The sequence below is a fragment of the Globicephala melas genome, chromosome 12 (assembly GCF_963455315.2).
Source record: "Globicephala melas chromosome 12, mGloMel1.2, whole genome shotgun sequence".
In the NCBI taxonomy this organism is placed as follows: domain Eukaryota; kingdom Metazoa; phylum Chordata; class Mammalia; order Artiodactyla; family Delphinidae; genus Globicephala; species Globicephala melas.
The window spans coordinates 64,852,086-64,877,235 of record NC_083325.1 but is presented as its reverse complement, the minus strand read 5'-3'; the positions used below and the strand labels follow the sequence as shown (position 1 = coordinate 64,877,235).

The following is a 25,150-nucleotide window of genomic DNA, read 5'->3' as shown; positions in this document are numbered from 1 at the left end:
CACAACTAAGAAGTCTGCATGCTGCAACTAAGAGCCTGCATGCCACAACTAAAGATCCCACATGCCACAACGAAGATCTCACGTGCTGCAACTAAGACCTGGCACAGCCAAAATAAAAATATAAATAAATACTTTTTAAAAACTGGGTAAAAACTTGAAGAGACATTTCACTAAGTTGCAAACAAGCACATGAAGAATTTTCAACTTTTATTAGCCAACTCTGATGATATAACACCATACACAGAGTTCCAGTTGCTCCACATCCTCATCAGCACTTGGTATTGTCTGGTTTTTTTTTTCTTATTGTAAAATGACAAAAAGAAAAACAGAAATAATACTAAATGCTTAGCATTAAGTGAGAATGCAGAGCAACTAAAATTCTCATGTATTGCTACTGAAAATGTAAAATGTACAAAGTGGAAAATAGTTTGGAAGTTTCCTAAAAAGTTAAACAAGCACTTGTCATATGGCTCAGCAACGCTAATCCTACATATTTACCCAAGTAAATTGAAAACTTATTTTCACATTAAAAACTTTCATAAGAATGTTTATAGTAGTTCTTTCTATAATTGCCCAAACTGGAAATAACCGACATGTCTTTCAGTAGTGACTAGATTCTAGCTATAAGAAAAAATAAGTGCTGATTGCAAACTCAAATGTCAAAGAGGGCCAGGGAGATGATGTTATTATAAGAAGTAGAACAGATGGGCTTTGTGCCCAACTGGAGATTATGTGTCTTTCCAAAGAGTGTAGGAGCAGATCATGAAGCTCTAGCCAGTTGTTACCAACTGCAGTTGTCAAATCTATAATTTTCAAGAGGAATGAGAAACCTGTATTTTCACATGATATTTCCCAATTTCAAAATGGTGGCATCTCCTTTAGGGAGAAGAGTCATAGCTAGGGGACAGAGAACGGAAGGAGACTTTTCATCATAGATTGTTTTATAAATTGGACCATGTAAATATATTACTCAAAAAATAAATTTAAAATATTAAGAACAAAATATTGGCAAACATTAAAAAGAAAATTTTTAATTATATGTAGGTCAAATTCAGCATGTAAGTGACCGGTTTGCAATATCAGCACAAACAAATGGCCATCAAGAGAAGATGGTAAAGCCTCCTAACACAGAACGCAGTCTAATAAAGTCTGAGTGACTATCCAGAATCTTATAGAAGGTCTTCCTGCATTGAGTAGGAGGTTGCAAAGCTTATCTGTACAAAAGGTTCTAGATTCTTAAAATGATAGAAAATGTCCTCTACAGGGTGACAAGTGAGGCAGAGCCTAATGGGAAGCCACTTGTGGATGAAAATGAATATCAGATTACAGTCACATAGAACAAGGCTCCTGCCGGCCCATAGCTTCACAGAACTCAGCAGCCCCTGCTCTGGGCAACAGGACTGATCTACACAGGTGTGGCTGGACTACACAGGTAAGGGAGACACTCACCTTTAGTGTTATTGTGAATCTGGGGAAAACTCCCCTTTACCCAGAAAGATTGACCCCACATGTATGTGTCTGAAGTCTGGAATTTCTTCATGTTCGACAAAAACTGTTCCCAAAATCTTCCTTCAAAATGAATGATATTTGGGGTGGGGCTGGGGCTGGATGTGCTGCAATTTCCTAGATGAGAATCTAGTGACACAGTTAGCCACCAGCTTCTGCAGGTGATTAGTTTATGGTGGGATTTCCTCCCAGACTTCAAAGAAGGAGGGGTGCTACTTGGCAGGAAAGCAGTGAATGTTGGGTTAAGACAGAGATGCTGACAAGAGGGAGGGTTCACAGAAGACAAGCTTAACCTACTGTATACAAACACAGACAAACATACAAACACACACTTTACCATATATATACTACATAGCTATTCAGTCAGACTACAGAGCTTCAGCTCTGGGAATCCTTCCTAGGGCCTCCCAATCTGACAGCCTTCCCCTGACATGGAAGTCTCTCCCAAGCCCTTCCACTTCCCTTCCAAGTCCTGACACTAGTAGAAACTATTAGAAAATTTCAAGAAAAACAAATAATATCTAATATTTCCACAGTAACTAGCCGGGTTTAATTATAGCTTAAACTGCTAATGTTTACAATACCTGGTAGCTGTTGAGTCTCTAGGTTGTGAATACTTAAGGTGTGCAGGTTTGTCACAGATGTGATATGCCGCTCGTCTTCTAAGGTGAGGGGACTGGCTTCCACTATGATGGAGTGAATGTCCTTAAAGGTGCTGAGGACCGAACTGAGGCTTCCAGCCATGCCGGCACATCTCTTAATGTACAACCTGAGGCTTTTAGCAGAGCTGAATATTTTCCCTAGGTATGTGATATCTTGCTTATTCAACTTGCAGAAATCCCGGAGTGTAACCTCCAATGTCTTGAATTCCTGCTTCCAGTTGAAGAACAAAGACACAGCCCTGCTGGGAATGTAGGTTCCTGAGGACTCTTGCATGTGGACCCTGCTTGCGTCTTCTGTGGTCTTATCCTGAGAAGCCACAGCTCCCCCGTACAGGTCTAGTTTAACAAAGTCCAGAGCACTTGCACAATTAGGCAAGTTTTCAAAGAAGTCAAATAAGTAATCAGGGATGTTCTCTGAGTTGATATGTAGGCTTTTACCATGAAAGAAAGCTTCAAATTCTTCTCTCAGGTTTGATGTGGATATACTCTCACAGAATAAATTGATGCCACACTCTGTAAAGGAGTTGATGTTTATGGCTTTCAGAATTTCTTGCACAGTGGTGCTTTTCACATTTTGCATAGATTCCTGCCTCCAGAGAGGCCTCTTGGTGACTAAAAGCCCACCGAGGCTGCCATGTTGATACACTGATGCCAGGTGTTTCAGAACAGTCCGGGTGGCTTCGGCAGATGACCCACACGTATACAGGAGCAGGTTGCTGTACTTGGATGTAATGTCTGAAATGGAAACCATTTTCTGCAAGTGACCATTCCCCTTGGTCACCTCTGCTGGCTCTTCAGACGTCAATAAACTGCTGAGTCTGCGTCCTGCTGTGTACTCCTGGAATGATTTATGAAAGAACTTATACTTCGGCTTGAACCGTTGAGCTGTGTATTTACAGAGGAGTCCCGTTGTCAGCAGAACATCCTCGTTCACACTGGACAAGTCATCCGGTTCAAAATCAAACCTGTGGGAGAACACGCCCTCCAGAGCTAGGTCTCCACAGTGGTCCAGGCTCCGAGTGACCTCACTTGGAGCCACCCCTTTACGTTTGTGCTTGTTTTTATTTACTAGCAGATCGTAGAAAGCACAGAACAGTGTGGTTTGTGTGTTAGAGTGGAACTCACTTTTCCCCATCTGGATTGCACAAGTGATGACCACAAAGAGAGGGGTCTTCATCAGATTCCTCAAGCACCTGGATTTCTGAATTTGGAGCAACAAGCCTTCAGCGAGCTCCTTTATCAGCACTTCCCGGATGAGAGCCTGGGCACTGTCCTCGGTCATGTCCCCCACCTCGGCAATCAGCGCACCAAACTGCCTGATGTACCTCAGGCACTCCGTGGTGGTGGTGACGATGACCATATTCTTGAAGCGGTGGTTTTCCTTTATTAGGGCTTCGATTTCTGGGCAGTTCTGGGCCTTGAATTCATTGTAGCCATCAAGGAGAAAAAGAACCCTCTGCCGTAGCTTCAGTAGCATGGCCATGAAAGTCTGCTTCCTGATTGTGTCAGGTATATCCAAGAGTTGGTCACACAGGGTTTTGAAGAGTCCACCCTGGGCCCTGCTCAGACGGAGAAATAAAACTAATTTGAACTTGGTCAGAGCCTGGCACTCTCCAGAGGCCCAGAGCATGGCAATTCGCTGCAGCAAAGTGGACTTCCCTTTGCCCGGTTCCCCTTCGATGATGCAGGGGCTCTGAAGAGTGTCCAGCAGGCCACTCAGGGTCAGCTGCTCCAGACGGTGATGGTGTTGGTCCTTCCTCCATAGAACCGGTTCTGTGAAGGTGCTTTTCAAATTAAAAATAATGTCAATATCTTCACCCAGTGGATAGTAGTTCAGAAAAGATGGGGTATGGTATAAGTCCTTTAAATCCTGAGCCAAACCATCTAAGTCTTCTTCTGACATCTGATAAAAAAGACCTGTTAGAGAAGAGGTGAAATTGAAGAGGATCCAATTCTGTGTCTCCCCAGAACCTAGAGTTCAGGAGGAGGAAGGAGGAGTGAGGCTGAGAATCTTCCCTTGGTGACTTTCTTTTCCTTCCCCAGTTCTGAGCTGGCAGAAAGGGTTCCAAATATTTGCTCCTGCTTTTCCCTGTTACCCTTTACCCTACTTGCCCTTTTGCCTTGTGTTTCTTCCTTTCCACCACCAAATTTTGTAGCAGCTGATTGGAAAGGAGAGGAGCCAGAGTTTGGGTTAAGGAAAGTGCATGAGAATAGTGGGGATATGGTTGAGAATGATGGTCAGGGGTAACTTTCAGCCAATCAAGCCTTAACCTTGATTAAAATCTGTCAGGAAAGAATTGACTAATTTAAAGAAAGAAAAACTAAATTAATATTTCATGAAAAGCAGAATCATGCTTCTTTAGTCAGTCAGGCTCTCTTTACCATGGTGCTTGGATTACAGAGTAGGTAGTCTGGGGGCCACTTGTCCACAGATGGTCCTCATCAGACTAAGGAATGTTGACAACTACTACTGCCTACTGCCTTGGCTTCTTAAGTGCCTTCACTGTCCAGTTTGATTCTGAAGTCAGCCTGTGCTAAATCATTTATTCCCTTACCCTGGAGTTACTTATTTGGCTTCACCATCAAGTGACCTAGTGGGAGTTTTTTGTTTTGTTTTGTTTTCCTGAGAGTGTCTGAGCTTTTCCTCAACATAACCAAAGCCCAATGCCCAGTGATATGAGAGCATTGGAGGGAGGAGAGCAGAGGTTCTGTCATGGGGATTATGGATCTTCTTCATGATTTATTCTATTTGTAGAACAGCTAAAAGAAAACTAATACTTACTAAGTCCATGCAAGTCCTGAAACAGAGGATAGTTCCACTTTTCAAGGGATTTAAGGAACAGGTTACAGGCTTCTGAACCCTTCTTCAAAATCATGTGAATGATCCCTCTCGCAGCATCCTGCTCGACCTTCTCACAGCAAATGATGTTTACTTCATTGTCATTCAGAACATTCCATACAAATAGCTCATCCAAAATTTGCTTTATAACAGTCATTCCCATCCTTTGAATGAGAATTTGACTGTTCTCCTTTATGAAATCCACTGAGGGGATGGGGGAGAAATATAAATATTTATTCATTTATACAAAATGTGCATATCAGCATTATGTTGCCAGGGCATTAGGTTCATGCTTTTTTTTTTTCCCCTTTGGACCTATCTTGAGTTATGGAGATGCCAAATGCTTGAATTCCAGGCCCTCAAGAAAAGCTGTAAAGACTCTCATTCCTGACCCCAGAGTCCTTGGTGAGCAAGACGTTTTTTCTTTGATAACAAAGTAAAGTGAGCAATCTTGTCCTTGATATAAAAGCATCCCCACTAAGGTAATAGGGGTAAGACGATGCGCTTTCAAGTAGGGAGACTGGCGTACGATCTGCCATTACCATCTGTGTAACCTTGGCAAGTTGCTAAACCTCTTTGAGCCTATTTCAATGCTGTGCTGATAAATGTTGAACACACTGCCTCTCTGGGGGTAAAGGCCTGAATTCATAACACGTACCAATCTGCATGTTATAAATATTCCCACTGAGGCCAAATTCAAGCTAACAATGTATGTCAACTGGCTAACAAAAATCATAAAAATTAACAGTGAGTTCTCACAAAACAGTAAGAACCAGCTGTAGTACACCACTGGTTCCTTGTCTGTACAATGGAGTTGAGAACAGTATTTTACTTATGAAGTTGTAATGAGAACTCGTGTATAGTATTTCATACAAAGTAATAGCTCAATAAATGTTAGCTACTATTTTTAGCCATTATTCTGCTGTCAACATTCAAAGGAGTAGCACATTTTATCTCCCATAGAATTTGGTATTTTCTGAAGAGTATCACTGCAAAATAGTCGTCTGTATTCAGTTTAAGCTCTCTCACCTCTCACAGTGAGGTTCCCTGAAGAAGCTGTCTCGTTTCTGTGTCTGCCTTGCCAAGATCTAACTCTCCCAGGCAGTCCATGCCAGCTCGGAGAAGTGCCTCCCTGGTGTTGTACTCTCAGACACTGTCTGCACTACTTTTCCTCTTGGGCTAGGCTGCTCCTGGTTTTCAAATCTTTCTTGACTCATCCAAGTGGATACCTCCTCCCGAAGACCCTGAGGCATCTCTGGTCTGAATTACACCGTCAGGCACTCAGACCCCCAGGATCGTACCTCAGGTCCCCTTTCTCTCTGTCCCATGCAGATCTCTACTGCTAACCTCAGCTGGAATGTTACCACATCCCTGTCTACGTGGCCGGTCAGCAAGTCTCTCTCTCGCCCTCTGGGGTCTCATCTGTTTTCTAGGCTTCTACATCCTCCCTATGGAGACAACCTCTAAGTCTGATTCTAGTCACTTAGAAAGGCCTAGAGACCACCGCAAGATCACAGGACTAGCCTTTTGGAGGTGACATTTCTTCAGCTGTAAAATTAAGATATTGATACTTTAATTCTTTAAAAGGCTCATGAAAAAGACTGAATAAAGTCACATAAGGCACAGACATAAAAATATTTTAAAATTTGAAAAGTGTGCTGCTATGTAACTGTAAGATGTTCCTATTACTAGCCATGGTATCTCCCTGAGTGTGGACTACCATACTCCTCTCTTATCAAGTAGTTAAGTGAAAACCATGCTGCTTATTCATTCATCCAGTATTCATTCTTAGCAGAATATCTCTGTTTAGACTAGTGCTGTACAGTAGAATTTTCTGAGATGATAAACATGTTCTATATTTGCTCTGTCCAGTAGTGGAGCCATTAGTCACGTGTGGCTATTGAGCACTTGAAATGTGGCTAGCGTGACTGTGAGACTGAATTTTACATTTTATTTAGTTTTTGTTTATTTAAATTACTGTGCGACTGAATTTTAAATTTTATTTAGTCTTTGTTTATTTAAATTTGCATTAAATAGACACATATAGCTACTTACTAGTAACTACATTGGATAGCATAGTCTACACCCAGTCATCAAAGCGGAAAGAGTTATATTTTGGTCGCCACTTAGATCTACTCCGTGTTTCTTCACAATGATCTTGACAGATCTCTCTGCTTTCTGACCAGGAGGGTAAGCCCGAGTAGGTGATGGCAGGAGACCAATATTTTTTCCTTTTCAACCATAAAAACCAGAGAGTTTAATGAAAAGCAAGCTTGTATAAAAGAACATTCATGTTCAATAGGCAAAAAAATTAGACATATCATTGAAGAAATTAGGGGCAACAAATTGCACTAAGGGGAAAAATGCTTTCAGGTAATATAGGAAATATAAATGTACTTTTGATTCTTGAATAAAATCTTAATGTATTACAATATTCTCAGCATATAAGAAAATTCCAACAGGAGATAATTTCTAGTGGAACAGAGCTGAACTTTCCTTCTTCTGAAGGGACTCAGATTTGAATTGCTGACTTGATAAAAAGATAGATCATGTAATATTCTTCCTGAGTGCATCTTCAGGACTGACAAAGAGATCAGAAAGAATAGCGTCTTTATTCAATTACTGTTACAAATAGGAGATGTGTTCTGGAAACACCCACAGAAATAAAAACACAATTAACATAATGAGATGTCATTTTGCACCTACCAATTATTTATATTTTATTTGTGTTATCATTTTTCACATAAATATTGTTTATTGTCTATTTTACCCTTATTCCACCTTCTCCCTGTACCCTCCATTCCTGAATTACACTCGCAAATATACACCATATTGTAAGCACTGTGAGAACAAAAAGCATGCTTTGTTTTGATATTATACCCCCAGGGCCTAGAACTGTGGTTAATTAATTAACATTTGTTGAATAAATGAATTTGGTACAGATTAAAATGAAAAACCTCACCATGATGAAAAAGTTGTGAGAAAGCATTTACCATTAGAACTATTGGATAGTGCTGCAGTGAACATTGGGGTGATATATGTATACGTATAACTGATTTACCTTGCCGTACAGCAGAAACCAACACGACATTGCAAATCAGTTACACTCCAATAAAAATTTTTTAAAAATAAAGTGTTTGGAATAGTAAAAAACAAAAACAAACAAACAAAAAACCTATTGGATAGTTTGGGCTTATATTCTTAGTCATCTAGGATCACATTCTTGCAAGAGTTAAACATGCAGCCCAGACCTTGAATATGGTACCTTTTATTTAATGTTCCTTAAGCAAATCAATATCCCCCAAATTTGTATATTATTTCAGATTTTCCTGAGGTTTTAGGACAATGTATGTGTTTTATCTCACATAAGTCCCAAATTATTTAGAACTGAGTACTAATAGCAAAACCTTTCAAAGTGTGTGGCAATGTACCAGGAAACAGGAAATTCCCAGAAGCCATCTTTCAAACCCAGGATCTAGCCTCCCATGATGTCAGGGGACCAATATTTTAAAACAATCACTCTCTGTGAAAGTCCTAGCTTATCTGTGGTTCTGCCATTTAACACGGGCCACCATGTTTATAACTGAATTCTCAGAACCACAGAAAAATATTTGATGGGCATTCCATATATCAATATAACTGATCAGAGAAAGGCATGAATTGATTTTCTGCTCACTATCACCCGTATTTGGAAACACACTCTACAATCACGCAGATTTGATTTCTAGTATACTTACTTGTTCTGAATAAAAGCTTTCCAGCTTTCTATATCTCAATAGACAATATTAGTTCCAAATGGAGAAGTCAAAGATGACTCCAATACTGTCCTCTTCTTTCTGTAAAACGGCTACTCATTCTGTAAAACTAACAAAACAGAAACAATCAAGACAGCAACCATTGTCACTTTTGTATTTTTTTTTCCACACCAAAAAGGACGCACTATACATAATGTTTGACATGTTTTTTTTTTCATTTAGTATATTTTGAGACATTTCTATATCAGTTAAGTAGTAAACTGCCTCATTTTAAAAATCAATTTCATTGACGTAAAATTTACATGCAATAAAATACAAGGAGCTTTGACAAATGTACACACCCAAGTCAGTAATACCCCAGTCAAGATTTAGAATATTCCCATCACTGCAGAAAGTTCCCTTGTGCCCCTTTATAATTCATTCCTCCTAGTCTCCATCAAAGCAACCACTGATCGGATTTCTTTAACTATAAATTACTTTTGCCTGTTCTAGAAATTCATGTAAATGGACAAATGTAGGGGGTACTCTTGTGTCTGGCTCCTTTCACTTAGTATCATGCTGTTGAGATTCTCCTTGCTGTTTGCAGGAATTGGTAGTTCAGTCGTTTTTAATGGCTAAGCAGTATTCCATTGTAGGAACAGATCAATTTACCTATTAATTCTGTTGATGGACCTTTGGTTTGTGTCCAGTTTTTGGCTATCATGAATGAAGCTTCTATCAACATTCCTTTGTGGACATACGTTTTCATTTCTATTGGGTGAGAATCTAGAAGTGGAATTTCTAGGTCATATGGTGAGTGTATGTTAATTTTATAGATGGTGCCAAACTGTTTTTTAAAGTGGTCATACCATTTTACATGCTTACAGCAGATAAAATCAACAGTTCCAGTGGTTCCAAATCCTCAGCAGCACTTGGCATTATCCGTCTTTTTAATTTTAGCCATTCTAATGAATGGGTAGTGTTATCTCATTTTGTAATATTAATTTTCATTTCTTGATGACTAATGATGTTGAGCATCTTTTCATGTACTTTATTGTTCATTCATAAACTTTTTGTGAAGTATCTGTACAAATCTTTTGCCCATTTTACAAATTGGGTTGTCTTTTTATTATTGACTTTCAAGAGTTCTTCATAGATTCTGAATACAATTTTTTTGTCAAACACATGTATTATAAATATTTTTTACTCATCTGTGGTTGTTTTGATTGTGCCTAGGATTTAATTTACAGAGATAACTGAGTGACAAAATGAAGACGTCAATGCCAATGAAAAATGTTTTATTACTTATGATTCGCAAGAGAAGGAGGGCCCGCTGTGCCACACAGGACCACATGGGGCCTCATGGGGAAGTACCAGAGTTGATCAGGAGGCAGAAGGAGCAAAGGAGAAAGCTTAGCCCAGAGCCTCTATAACAGTTTTCACAGGAAGAAACAGGTGATGCAGGGTAGGCAAGTTCAGCAAGTTTAGGATTGGATAGTTTGAATAATTTCAGTAGACTCTGGACTATAAGGGTGGCCTGGGAGTGATTTAGGGCAGGGGAAATATTGGCTTGATGTGTGAGAGTTTGATAAAGTTGGTGGTTGAAGATACGGTCTTTGGATTCATTTGTTTGCATATGAAAGGCACACTCACAGGCAAGTTTTTTGCTATCCCTAGGAATTAGCTAGCCCTGGTATGGGCAGCCTCTTTTGGCCAGCAAAGCCCCCAAGATATCAAAGCATCATAAAATATAGAAAATAAAAAACATGATTAATACAATGGTTTGCCTTTTGTTCTTTGTGTCTTTTGAAAAGCAAAACATTTTTATTTTTATGAAGCTCAACTTATTAATTTTTTCTTCTTTATGCTATTTGATTCATGCTATTTGTTCATGCTATTTGTGTCCTCTTGACAAAATCATTGTTACCCTGAGCCACAAAGATTTTCATCTAAGTTTTCTTTTAGAGGTTTTATAATTTTAGCTTTTACATTTAGGTCATTGATCCATTTTGAGATAATTTTTTGTTTATGATGTGAGATAAGGAGTTGAGGTTCACTCTTTTTCCACAGGGATGTACAGTTTTTCCATCATGATTGGTTGAAAATATCTTTTACCCACTGAACTTGTGAGCATATTTCTGGACTCTATTCTGTTCCACTGATTTATGCCTGTCCTTATGCCAATATCACACTGTCTTGATTACCGTATCCTTATAATAAGCCTTGAAATCGGGTAGTGTAAATCCTTCAGTTTTGTTCTTTTTGAGAATTGTTTGCATTCTCATATAAATTTTATTTTATTTTTATTTAACTTAATTTAATTTTATTTATTTTTGGCCACACCACACAGCTTGTGGGATTTCAGTTCCCTGACCAGGGATTGAACCCAGGCCCTCAGCAGTGAAAGCACAGAGTTCTAACCACTGGACCGCCAGGACATTCCCTTTATTTAATTTTATTTATTTATTTTTTAGCATGACGTATTAGGGCAGTTTATTACACAGCAAAAGCAACCAGGACAATGAGCAACAGGAAGTGGTGGCAAACATTAATATTGATGCAGCTTCTAAATCACAGAAACCCTAGAATTGAACCTCCTGCTTTCTGAGGTATGAATGCCACGGAGTGTCACAGTTCAACCCTTCTGCCTACATTTAGAGTTCTCTCTCCTCAGAGCCTGGTGTGTTTCAATTCTCTGCTAGGTTTCCTGTCTAACTTCTAGATCAAGAAAGTTTGAATGAACTTTAGATAAACACTTAAAATTATTTCCTGGAAGTTCACCAGACCGAACATGTGAATCCTCCCCAGTCTGCACAACTGAAAACACGTTATATAATTTCTGCTTCTCAGGGCAGTAGGGCTGTGCAAGACGCAGAACACTGGGACTGCTGCCTGTCCTCTGGAATCACATTTTATTTATTTTTTAAATATTTTAATTTTATTGGAGTATAGTTGATTTACAATGTTGTGTTAGTTTCAGGTGTACAGCTAAGTGATTTAGTTATACATGTACATATGTTCATTCTTTTTTAGATTCTTTTCTCTTATAGCTTATCACAGAATACTAAGTAGAGCTCCCTGTGCTGCTATACAGTGGGTCCTTGTTGGTTATCTGTCTTATATATAGTAGTGTGTGTGTGTACATCCCGTGCTCCTGGTTTATCCTTCTCCTACAATGTTTCCCCTTTGGTAACCATAAGTTTGTTTCTGATATCTGTAAGTCAGTTTCTGTTTTGTAAATAAGTTCATCTGTATCTTTTTTTAAAAAATTAGAGAACGGACATGTGGACACGGCAGGGAAAGGGGAGGGTGGGATGAATTGGGAGATTAGGATTGACGTATATACACTACCATGTGTAAAATAGATAGCTAGCAGGAACATTCTATAAAGCACAGGAAGCTCAACTCGGTGCTCTGCGACTTCCTAGATGGGTGTGATGGGGGTGGGGAGGGAGGTCCACGAGGGAGGGGATATAGGTATACATATAGCTGATTCACTTCATTGTACAGCAGAAACTAACACAACATTGTAAAGCAATTATACTCCAATAAAAAAAATTAGATTCCATATATGAGTGATATCATACAATGTTTGTCTTTCTCTGTCTGACTTACTTCATTTACTATGATAATCTCTAGATCCATCCATGTTGCTGTAAATGGCATTATTTCATTCTTTTTTATGGTAGGGTAATATTCCATTGTATATAAGTACCACATCTTCTTTATCCATTCCTCTGTCGATGGACATTTACATATAAATTTTAAAATTAGTTTATTAAATTCTGTTTTTAAAAGAAGATTTTTTGACTTCTGCTTTCTGGCCGGGCACGTAAGGAAGTCATTACTCCATCCTAATGTCAAGTTAAAAGCTGAATAAACTGAACATGAACAACTCTTCTTAGAGCTATCAGAGAATTGAGGTCACAGAGCAAACTGCTACTGCAAAATTGAAGACGCAGTCAGGCAGACACAGAATTGCAAACTTACTGGAGCAGAAACCCAGGAGGAGCAGACACTCATGAGCAGAAACCTCAGAGGATCTCATAACCAGGTAGGAAACCCTAAACTGTAATTGATGAATTTCTAGAGGATCAGTGTGGACAAGTCTGTGAGTTAAAAACTCCAAGAGCATCCAGTTTAGCAAAGTCCCCATGCTTTTGTGAGTTTTACCTCCAGGAGCCCTACCAGGTTCTCATAGTGTAGATCAGAGAAAAATCTCTTGCTTCCAGTAAAGGGAGGGGGAAAGTAGCCATTTTGAATTATGCCCAGAGCATTCTATTCTTTTTTTTTTTTAATTTTTATTTATTTATTTATGGCTGTGTTGGGCCTTCCCTGCTGCATGCGGGCTTTCTCTAGCTGTGGCGAGCAGAAGCTACTGTTCATTGCCAGGGCATGTGGGATCTTCCCAGGCCAGGGCTTAGAACCTGTGTCCCCTGCATTGGCAGGCAGACTCCCAACCACCATGCCACCAGGGAAGCCCCCAGAGCATTCTATTCTTCCTAAAAAATCCTGCCCTCAACATCAATTATTTTACCAGAGCCTCACCTACTGAGATATTAACAGAGCTTAGCTGACCTGGGGGAAGGGAAATACCCAGCTCCAGCCTCCTCTAGGAGGAGGAATATTTTATTTATTTATTTTACTACAGAGACTTTTAAGAGCCATTACAATCAATACCAAAGAAACAAGAGCATGGACACTATTTCAAGTTCTGGAACATAATGTGAAATAGAATATTTATGAATTTCTGCTAAACCTAGCATCATGTTTAAGGCTTTCAATAAGTCTTTTTTTCTGTTGCTTCATGTGAAAAAAACTTTTTTTAACATCTTTATTGGAGTATAATTGCTTTACAATGGTGTGTTAGTTTCTGCTTTATAACAAAGTGAATCAGTTATACATATACATATGTTCCCATATCTCTTCCCTCTTGCGTCTCCCTCCCTCCCACCCTCCCTATCCCACCCATCCAGGTGGTCACAAACCACCTAGCTGATCTCCCTGTGCTATGCAGTTGCTTCCCACTAGTTATCTATTTTACGTTTCGTAGTGTATATATATGTCCATGCCACTCTCACTTTGTCACAGCTTACCCTTCCCCCTCCCCATATCCTCAAGTCCATGCTCTAGTAGGTCTGTGTCTCTATTCCCGTCTTACCCCTAGATTCTTCATGACCTTTTTTTTTCTTAGATTCCATATATATGTGTTAGCATAAGGTATTTGTTTTTCTCTTTCTGACTTACTTCACTCTGTATGACAGACTCTAGGTCCATCCACCTCACTACAAATAACTCAATTTCATTTCTTTTTATGGCTGAATAATATTCCATTCAACCTAAGTGAAAAAAACTTTTTGAAATTAAAATTTTTAAGAAGTGTTCTTCATTTAACTATGATCAAAGATATATTAACAATTCTGGCAAGACTCCATTGAACACAAATACACAAAATGATCAATTTGCTAAAGTCATTGACAAAGGTACAGAAGGTAAGGCTTGAGAAGGGATTTTATTATTCATTACTATCCTGGACTGATATGTCGATATAGGTTTTTCCTTTTTTTGTACCTCAATATTTACTCTAGTTTGTATGTTTGTATGTTTTTACTGCCATGATTACATACACAAAATTCAATAAAAGAAAATTGTCACTACTAAAACAACAACAGGATTAAAAAATGGGCAAAGAACTTGAATAGACATTTCTCCAAAGAAGGTATACAAATGGCCAAAAAGCATATGAAAAGATGCTCAACATCACTAATCACTAGGGAAATGCAAATCAAAACCACAATGAGATATCACTTGAACCTATTAGAATGGCTACTGTTAAAAACAAAAACAGAAAATAACAAGTGTTGGTAAGGATATGGAGAAATTGGAAACCTTGTGCACTTTGGTAGAAAGTAAAATGGTGCAGCTGTTATGGAAAACAGTATGGTGGTTCTTCAGAAAATTAAAAATAGAATCACTGTATGATCCAGCAATTCCACTGGGTATATATCCAAAATCATGAAAGCAAGGTCTCATTGTAAGTTGTACACCCATATTCATAGCAATATTATATTATGATAGCCAAGAGACAGAAGCAACCCATGTGTTAATTGATGGATGGATGGATAAACAAAATGTGGTATAAACACAAAATGGAATATTACTGAGCCTTAAAAAGGAAGGAAATCCTCCAGCAATCCCACTCCTGAGCATATATCCAGAGAAAACGCTAATTTGAAAAGATACATGCACCCCAGTGTTCATAGCAGCACTATTTACAATAGCCAAGACATGGAAGTGAACTAAACATCCATTGACAGATGAATGGATAAAGAAGATGTGGTACGTATATAAAATGGAATATTACTCAGACATAAAAAAGAATGAAATAATGCCATTTGCAGCAACATGGATGGACCTAAAGATTATCCTGTTGCAAGGAAAGGAAGGCAATCCTGTCACAAGCGGCAGTATGAATGAAACTTGAGGACATGATGCTAAGTGAAATAAACTAGTCATAAAAAGATGAAAACTGTATGCTTTAACTTAAATGAAATATCTAGAGTAGCCAAATTCATAGAAACAGAAAGTAGAATGGTAGTTGCCAAGGGCTGTGGGGAGGGGAAAATGGGTAATTGTTGCTTAACAGATACAGTTTCAATTTTGCAATACACAAAAGTTCTGGAGATTGTACAACAGTGTGAATATACATAACCGCTACTGAACTGTACACTTAAAAATGATTAAGATGGGGGAGTTTCCTGGTGGTCCAGTGGTTAAGACTCCACGCTTCCACAGCAGAGGGCACGTGTTTAGGGAATTAAGATCCTGCAAGCCATGTGGCAGAGCCAAAAAAATAAACAAATAAGTAAAATAAAATCCAATGTCTAATTTTAAAAAAATGGTTAAGATGGTAAATTTCATGTTACATGTGTTTTACCACATTAAATTAGTTGTCACTGTCTGAGTTTCCTTTTTTGCCATTACTATCATTAATCTTGTTGTGTGACTATTATTGAAAATTAGTTTATATGGAGGAGGGAGGTGTACAAAATGATTTGTTTAAATGTCAAATATGCTAGGTACACCCAGCTGAGATACAAATAGTCATGTTCTTAGGGCCAAACTTTTCATCACTGGACAAATAAATGAGATTAAAATGGAACTTAGATGGCTAATGGATGGGGCACCAAAGAACTGGGCCCCATTGTCTCTGTGTGAGGAGCCAGAGGATCTGAGGCTTTCAGAGATGAGAGAAGCAAGAAAAGCTGTCAAAGGAAGAAAGAGTTTCTTTGAGGGCAGTTTTTCAAACTAGTGAGCTCATTAGCAGGTCATGATATCAACTGAAGTGTGTTACAATTAGAATAATTTTAAAAATGAAATAGAAGTAAAACTATCAGAATGTACTGTATTTTTTCAGGAAAGTTTCGTTACAGTTACTTGTATATCCTGGCACTGGGTAGTGATGTCTTACTTCTTATTGTGAGTTGAAGTCAGTAAAAGTTTGAAGTTCAGTGTTGTAGGAGGAATCCCATGGAGGGATTTAATTCTGCCTGTAAGAGGTGACTTTTGAATTGTTCTTAAAGGAAACCAAAGTTCACCAGGCAGTAAAGGGGAAAGGCTATTTCTTGGCAGAGGAAGCAGCATAGGAAAGGAGCCATGGGGGAAAGAGCCTGAAAACACGGACTGAGACAACTCATGGTGTGAGCAAGGGCCTATTTTCACTCCAGGACTGAGTTCAAATTCCAGCTCTAGCCCTGACAGCCTGGGAGTCCTCAATCAAGGGATAGTGACCGGCACACAGAAAGGATAGCAGCTACTACAGTTTCTTCCCTCCCTTCCTAGACACCTCCCAGAAAAAAGGGTGGGTCTGGGAGGAATCAGTCCTCCACTGACTAGGTTAGAGTTTAAGTGAGAACAGAAAAAAGAGGAAGAAGATAGAGGAAGGGGCCAAGAAGCTTTTTATATTCACATGTAAAGAGAATAAACTAGTCCCAGAGTTAGCCATCCAGTCACTTCGTCCACTAAAATGATTAACTAAAACTTTACGTGGATCATCAGGCAGCAATCTCAGCTGATTCTGAAGATGCTAAAAATTCATATTCAGTTTGGATACTGAATAGTCTTCCTACCCACAGAGAAGTCTGTGACTAGATCAGGAAACCTACTCAGAGATAGTCAACTAGTTATTTGTTGATCTCAAGAAGAAAATCTGCCTGTAGTATGAAGCTCGGGTCATCTATTGTTACCCACTGACATAAAGAATAAGGCTCTGACCAGTTTGCTCCCCTGGACCCTGGCTATTGCTCTGAACACCCACCAGGTCCCACCCTTAAGCAAGATGTCTAGAGAATAACTGAATTACATGGAAGAAGTCCTTTTCCTATATTTGTGCTTTGGGAAATAATATTTAGAACTAATTCTAAAAATGGATATTTTCTTCAAAATGGTTACATGAGCTCCTTAGAGAACTGAATTTACTCAGGACCCATAAACCCACGTCTATGGAGCCATTCCTACAACTTATAGATGAAATGAGAGAAAAGTTATATATAATGGGAGCAGAGAGGCAGCACACAGAAGTGGAAAATGTGTGTGAGCTTTGGCATTGCAGTCCTGAATTCAAATCCTCACTGTGCAGCTTATTAGATGGGTACCTTTACCTATCTGAGTCTTGATTTCTTTATCTGAAACACTGACATGGATAATATCCACCTCCTAGGACTGTTATGAAGATTAAACAGGAGAGCAGTTGGGACAGTGATGGTCAGTGGGCGTTATCTGTCTCCCTTTCTAGTAAAAAGGCTCTAGTCTAGAATGCTCTTAGATCTCCAATAGACTCCAGCAATCTCACATATTATTGTTACTGTTAATGTTATTGGCTGAATTGTGTTCCCCCCAAAGTCCATATTTTGAAGCCCTAACCCCCAATAGCTCAGAATGTGACTGTACCTAAAGATGGGGGCCTTAAAGATATAATTAAGTTACATGAGGCCTTTAGGATGGGCCCTAATCCAATCTGCTTGGTGTCCTTATAAGAAGAGTAGATTTGGACACACGGAGAGGACCCCAGAGATGCACGCCCTGAGGAGAGATCATGGGAGGACACAGTGGGCAGGCGGCCGTCTTCAAGCTAAGGAGAGCGGCCTCAGGAGAAGCCAAACCTGCCAACACTCTGACCTTGGACTTCTGGCCTCCAGAACTGTGAGGAAATAACTTTCTGTTGTTTAAGCCAACCGGTCTGTGGTATTTTGTTATGGCAGCCCGAGCAGACTAACACAATTAGTATTATAGAAGGGCGCTGAACTGTTAAGAGAACAGTGACAGGAGACGAGGTTCTATCCTAATTCTGTAGACAATTAGCTGCGTGACCTACAGCAAGTCACTTGACTTCTCTCTACATTTTCCACCTCTCTCCTCCAGGGTTGTAAGGATTAACTGAGATAAAGTCTGTAAAGACCCTATCAATAATAGGTGTCCTGTAAGCAGCGGTTCCCTTCACTGCTCTGTCCAGATATCAGGTTTCTTGTAATTCAGGGGAGTGCATGGACTGAGCAGTGCCCCTAGGGCTTTTCAGCTCTGACCTCCTGCAACTCTAATAGCAGTCTCACTAACAACAGTAGGTTTCATTTCTGTAAAGCCAAAAAGTATTTTCAAAGTCCTTTCCCTCACAGTAAACACAAATGCATCCCTCTGACTTAACATGCATTTAAACATCAATTCTGAAGAACCCCATGAAACTCCAGCAGACCAGACTCACCACCCCTAAAAGTCTCCCTGCAGGCAAGTCCAGCCAGCCAAGCAAAACTGCATTCTTCAGTGTTAAGGCTTTCATACCCACCAGACACAAACTTTAAATGAATGTAAATCCAAATTTCAACATTAGGTTCCAAAACCCACTTAAAACCCCATTCTCTCTCCCCACTGTACCTGGATGAACAATCCAGTTGCCCTCTTCTTGGTGGATCAAAAGACACTTTTAAAATAAAGTTTCTTTTCATTTGCTTTCTGTTTCACAGCAAAGCCTGGTGTTCCTGTAGGTCTGAAGTCTCATTCTGTGGCAGGGGATTGTAAGAAAACGGCAAACACTGACAAGTTCCTCTTTTCTTTTTTTTTTTTTCAAAGCATAGTAAGAATGGTTTGGACACAGCTCAAACTGTGTTCAAAAGGGATCAAAAAGGGAAGATGAGTGTAAGTACAAGTAGCTGGAGAAAGAAGTGAAACGAGCTTAAAGATGCAAAAGCTGGAAATTCACAACAAGAAAGGAATTACTCATTTGTTCCCTGTTTATTCACAACATATGAATCCTACTGCTGTTAGTTTATTATTCTATAGCTTAAAATGAAAACAAAGTGTTTTGAACACTTAGTGTGCGTTAATTTTTGTCATTAACTGAGAGAGAAAGAGAAAGAAATGAAATAAACTGGTTTGGTTAGTTAAAGTTTATTGCAAAGCAGCCAAAGTCATGCTTATCATCTGTACCTCGGGTCCCAGGAGACTTCTAGCAAATGCATACTCTTAGTCACCAGGGTCCTCAGCAAGGTGAGCACAGAGCAAATGGACCACCACTATCAGCCCACCCAACTGATAGTGCTCAGGGCATCCTCCAACTATGAAGAGCCACAGGCTCCCACATGCACACACACATTCAGAGCTTGTGGTCACAAACTCCAGGAAGCTAGTTCACACTCAGCTCCCAGAATGGAGAAATCTCCCAGGACTTCTCTTGAGAATGACATTCTTGCATACATTTTCCCCATCTTTGCACAATCTATCATGAGATTTTTATGTTACAAAACTTCTTATTTCAAAAAGAGCATTCCGACATTAACTTACCTGACATAGAAGGATACCTAAGTTTTACCCTAAATAAATTTCTACATTCTGGGTTTTCTATGGGAGTAACAACAGTGTTTCCCAACTTGTGAGGTGGGCGTCTCTGAAGTGAGATTAAGGGCTGTGCCATCAGCTGGATTTCTGAAATTTTAGTGAAACTTATATGTAAATGTGTGTTCACAGAGAAAAAACTGTAAAGACAGGCACCAACAATATAAATACTACTTATCTTTGGGGAGTAATTTCAAATTTTTTTCTTTTGTTTATCCATATATTCTGATTTTCTATAACGAACACCTATTACTTTTGTAGTAACAAATGATGTAAAACAGGATAGAAAGGGGAAGTGTAGAAATGTGGTTGTAGTTTCCACCCAAATATATCAAGTCTTAATCCCTGGAACCTGTAAATGTTGTATCTTTATAGACTTGATTAAACTAAGTGTCTTGAGATGAGGAGATAATCCTGGATTATCTGGGTAAGCACTAAATGCAGTCAAAAGTGTCCACATAAAAGAGAGGCAGAAGGAGATTTGAAAGAGATAGAAAAGGAGAAGACAATGTGACCATGGAGGCAGATATTGGAGTGGCTGTGAGTCAAGGAACAGGGGCAGCCACCTGAAGCTAGAAGAGGCAAAGGATGGATTCTCCTCTTGAGCCTCCAGAGGGAGCATGGTCCTGCTTACAACTTGATTTCAGCCCAGTGATGCTGATTTTGGACATCTGGCCTCCAGAGTGTGAGAGAATAAATTTCTGTTGTTTTAAGCCATCCAGTGTATGGTATTTTGTTACAGCACCCGCAGGAGACTAATGCTGTAGAATATCATGGTAAAAGGAGCAAAATTATATCCACATTCATTCATGCACATCCTCCATGTGGCCCCATCACTTTCCTTTGCAAACGGATTTGCAGTCAGTTGTTTTCAATGAATTTAGAATGGATAACGTACTAAAAATCTTGGCATCTTGAAGAAGTTCCAAGAGCTATGTCCCTTGCCTTTTGCTTTTCCTCCTAGTCTCTTCCCACCCTTTACTCTCCTGGGAGTGTGGCAAAGTGGAAATGCCTAGGGCTCTGGAGCCAAAAGACCTGAGTTCAAGTGTGGGTTTCATCTTGTTTCTAAAACAAGTCACTTAAGCTTCTTAGCAGGAAAGTGGTGGCTTAAGCCTATTAGCAGTAAAACAATCCCCAGCTTGCTCCAGGATTGTTTGAACATCATCTGAGCTACTGTATCTGAAAGTACCACCTGAGTGCTATTTGGTGACTTTAAACATTTATAGATGCTCATGCTTTTCACTCTCAATTTAATGGGGAGGGAGGGGAAAAGTGACAATACTTTGCTCCCTGGGGGCCTGTAACTCCTAACTCTAATAATTGTTCTAGAATTTTGCTAGTCTTCTGCCCAAAAAGTCAGTGGCAGGGGAAGCTATTGGGCCAATTCATTTTTGGCAACTTCCTAGTATGCCTTAATAAAGGAAGGCCAAACCTTCTTGAGTAACTAACTCCTTTAGGAAGTAGGGGTATATCATGTCTATTATTCTCAGCTTTATATATATATATATATAAAATATATATTTTTTAAATATATAATTCCCCATCCTCACTCCTTACAATTGGCCTGTCTAATAATTCAGATACACTAATATAAGAGAGGCTTTAGTAAGAGAAACTGAATGTGGGAGGACAGATTGTTGATTTTCAAGGTGACTGAAATCCTATCCTAAAATTAACATTTGAAATAGCTGGAGATATTTGTCAAGAAGAAAAAAAACTTTAAGGAGTTTCGATAGCTGTGTTCAGATGTCTGCAGGGGCGTGGCATAGGGAAGAAGGAGCAGGTTTCAGATGCTTATGACAAATAAATGTTATTTACAAGGAATCAATATTTCATTCAAAATGCCAAAGACTGCCAAAGATAAAATGCACTGCTTTAGGGTAACTGGTCATGCTTTTTGCTTTCCTTGAATTTTAAAACACCCTTCCAATAATTGGGGTTTCCCAAATTATGAAACCCACATTCCCAAAGCAAAAGCCAAAAGCCCTTTTTCACAGCGTCCCTTGAAGTTAGTGCGTACTTGCCCCCAGGGTTCTGCCAATTGGAAACCAATATGAGACTGCACTTGGAGCCAACATGGTGCCAATGTGAAAGCCATCCTGGTGAAATAGCGAAGAGATATCCAGCTTGTGGAAGCAGTAGCACAGTTGCTCCAGCTCTGGTGTCCTGCAGAGCCTGTGTCCAATGGCAGAGACAGTAGGGTTGCCAAGTGAGCAATCCAGCCCTGAAATCACCTGCTCTTGCTTGCACAACCTCCCAATCCTGGTTCTCTGGACCCTCCTGAAGATTCTGTGAGTTACCTGACATCCTCGATAAAGTTCTTTCCTGCTTAAACCCACTGAAATGGGCTCTGTTTTACTTTTTCACATTGACTATTGTCTTAGCAGCTAATTGGCATGAATTCTTTAGGAGGTTAGTATTTGCTTTATGTGGGAAGTTGAATTAGTTCTGATCTCTATCAAATTTAAGATTCTCTGAATAAGAGTGGTAAGGGGATGACAAGTAGGAATCTGGGTAAGTAAATTTGATTAGTGTCCTATAAAAAATTTGTGATTACTTCTCCACCACAGGTGATTTAAAAATTTAAGCAAGAGTATACAGAAGACAGTTAGGCCAAGGCTTAACTAATATTCCACCATTAGTCATATAATAATTCCTTTAGGTAAAGCACAAACCAATCAGTCCATTTTTACAATGGAAATATTTTGGAATGAGTCTATGATGATTCTACTGCCTTTGATTTAGTGTATGAATTTCAAACTCAGGTGTGAAAAGATGCAAACTTTATTTCTCTATAAATCAAGCTGCTGTCTGATACAATCTCCATTTAAGTTGATGGGAGAATTCTAATCTACTCATTTTGAGGTCAGTTTCTCCAGTTCAGTGAGCCCTCAGTCTATCCAGATCTATAGTTTAGTCATATTCCAACTTAAAACTCCTGTTGACTTTTTCTTTTCCCTCTCTCCTTCCTAGGATGTAGTCTAAGTTCTGCCTCTAACAGCAATAAGGGGGATCAGAATCCTCTCCTCAGCTCAGTTCCTATGATGGAACTTGTCGCTGGTATACTCATCCTGAGTGTTACACTTGGCTTGGATGGTGTGTAATTTCTGTTTCCCAGTGTGGATCCCATCTGGTTGCCCGCTGCCAGGAAACTGCTAAGATATGGCTCCTTCCTCCTCTTGCTCCAAGTCAGCAGTTTACATCTCAGCCTTTGAATGCATGTTTTCCACCCCTGCCTTACACACTGTCTGTCTCTCTGCTTCTCCCATCTCCTCACAGAAGACTGGGAATTTCAGACTTCCTGAATGCTACAGGAAAGCCTCCGGAAACTAGGGAGTAGGGTCATCCCCGTCCCAACCACGGATGCTCTAGATATCTGGGTCAATGGACTCAGGACTATTGACTGAGAAAGGTCTTGAGAGAAAAAACGATCAGGCTTGCTGGTTAGTATCTAAAATAATTCATCCGCCACATTTTATTGAGGATGGACCTGGATTAAGCTATTTATGTTTGAAAAGTGAACATACCATTTTCTAGTTTTTAAAAAGCTGATTCTGCAAAAGCATTTTTGTATGTAATTAATGAGATAATTACCTCTTGGCTCAATGAAGCAAATACAGCAAGCGCTGAATGGGATATATTTCTATACCATTTGAAACTAATTAAACTGCTTTTATCTTTATAAAATATTTTTAATTAAAAAAGTAATACATATTAATTTCAGAAAATTTGGAAAACATAGAAAAGCTTAATATAGAAAAGCACAGAAGCCACCCACGATAATAATCACTTGTGACACTTTGAGATGTTATACTTTCAGTTATATTTTTTATATTTCTGTATCTATATAATATTGGGAGCATATGCAAATTGAGATCACGAGCAGATCAAAGTGAAAGTGAAAAAACAGATTTTTTTCACTTCATAAAGAATTTTGAGATTGTTTTCCCCCATATCATGAAATAACTCTAAAAGATGATTCTCAGTGTATCATTTCATTAAATGGCTATCCCAAAATTTATTTACTCATTCTCATGGACATTTAAATTGTATCCAGTTTTGGACTTCCCTGGTGGCGCAGTGGTTAAGAATCCGCCTGCCAATGCAGGTTCGAGCCCTGGTCCAGGAAGATCCCACATGCTGCAGAGCAACTAAGCCCGTGCGCCACAGCTACTGAGCCTGCACTCTAGAGCCCGCGAGCCACAACTACTGAAGCGCAGGCGCCTAGAGCCCGTGCTCTGCAACAAGGGAAGCCACCCCAATGAGAAGCCTGCACACCGCAACAAAGAGTAGCCCCCACTTGCCGCAACTAGAGAAAGCCCGCGCGCAGCAACGAAGACCCAACGCAGCCAAAAATAAATAAATTTATGTAAAAAAAAAATACCAGTCTCTGCTTCCCAAACCAAAACATCCACTACTGTGGACAGTTTAAGTAATTATTGTAACAAGAATATCTGATATGTCACTCCTTTGCTCTAATTCCTTTAATGGTTTCCCCCAACACTTGCATAAAAATATTTTTTAATCCTTCGAATAGCATGCAAGATTGTTCATGATTTCTTCTTTACCTATTCATGCAGTCTCATCTGTAGCCATTCTCTCCCATGTAAACTAAGGTCCAAGCAAACTAAATGACTTCCAGTTTCCCAAGTCCATTAAATGATCTTTGGAATGTTATGACCCAGGCTGTCAGCCCCCCACACCTCTTTGGCTGAAATTTTTTACTCATCTTTTAAGTACCAAGTTAATTGTTACCTCCTGTGAGAATTTTTTCAATATTCCCTTTTACACATTAATGGCCATGACTTTCCATTGCTCTACCGCTGATCTATCATTTATTTCTCCAAGGCTGTCCTCATAATATACCCTCAAACTCTCCCTCTCCAAATTGGAAGTCACATTAATGTAGCTTGGATATTAAAATTAAGTATATCTATTTTAAAACTTCAAAAATTAGATGGATTTGTAAGTTTATCAGCAGACAGGACCTTGTAGTGAAAACAGCATTGGGGACTTCCCTGGTGACGCAGTGGTTAAAAATCCTCCTGCCAATGCAGGGGACACGGGTTCGAACCCTGGTCCAGGAAGATCCCACATGCCGTGGAGAAACGAAGCCCGTGAGCCACAACTACTGAGCCCATGTGCCGCAACTACTGAGCCTGCGTGCCTAGAGCCCGTGCTCCGCAACAAGAGAAGCCACCCAATAAGAAGTCCCCGCACCACAACGAAGAGCAGTCCCGGCTCGCTGCAACTAGAGAAAGCCCGCACTCAGCAACGAAGACCAAACACAGACAAAAATAAATAAATAAATAAGTTTATAAAAAGAAAGAAAGAAAGAAAAGGGCATTGGACTAGAATTCAGAAGATTTAGGTACTTCTGTTCCTTCTTCACCTTTTCTGGCCTCAATTACCTCCCTCATAAAGGAATGTGGCTTGACTACAGCCCTAGTCTTTGGGTGGCAATTTACAGTTTATCTTCTTTTTTATTAGTCCAATCCAGCCCCCTTCATTTCCCAGATGAGGAA

At 39.5% G+C, this 25,150-nt stretch overlaps 2 protein-coding genes across 7 annotated transcripts in view; one reads left to right on the top strand and one right to left on the bottom strand.

Moving 5' to 3' along the window:
• Nucleotides 1-12,024, top strand: part of SLC30A6 (solute carrier family 30 member 6) — a 76,067-nt gene extending 64,043 nt beyond the window's left edge. For all 5 annotated transcript variants that reach the window (XR_009566271.1, XR_009566268.1, XR_009566269.1 and 2 more), the window contains 2 exons: nt 1,265-1,432; nt 2,342-12,024. The gene's annotated coding sequence lies outside the window, so the exon portion shown is untranslated. The remainder of the gene's footprint in view (nt 1-1,264; nt 1,433-2,341) is intronic.
• The window catches only part of NLRC4 (NLR family CARD domain containing 4), a 47,456-nt gene extending 28,671 nt beyond the window's left edge, over nt 1-18,785 (bottom strand). The window contains exons 1-4 of one of the 2 annotated variants that reach the window (XM_030857987.2): nt 18,669-18,785; nt 8,745-8,871; nt 4,951-5,211; nt 2,091-4,085 (exon numbers count right to left, since the gene is read on the bottom strand). In XM_030857987.2, the coding sequence (XP_030713847.1) occupies nt 2,091-4,085; nt 4,951-5,211; nt 8,745 (2,257 nt within the window). In that variant the 5' untranslated portion in view covers nt 8,746-8,871; nt 18,669-18,785. Of the gene's footprint in view, nt 1-2,090; nt 4,086-4,950; nt 5,371-8,744; nt 8,872-18,668 lie in introns of those variants that run through there. The other variant, XM_060309762.1, reaches the window with a different exon arrangement.
• Between the last annotated feature and the right edge of the window lie 6,365 nt (nt 18,786-25,150).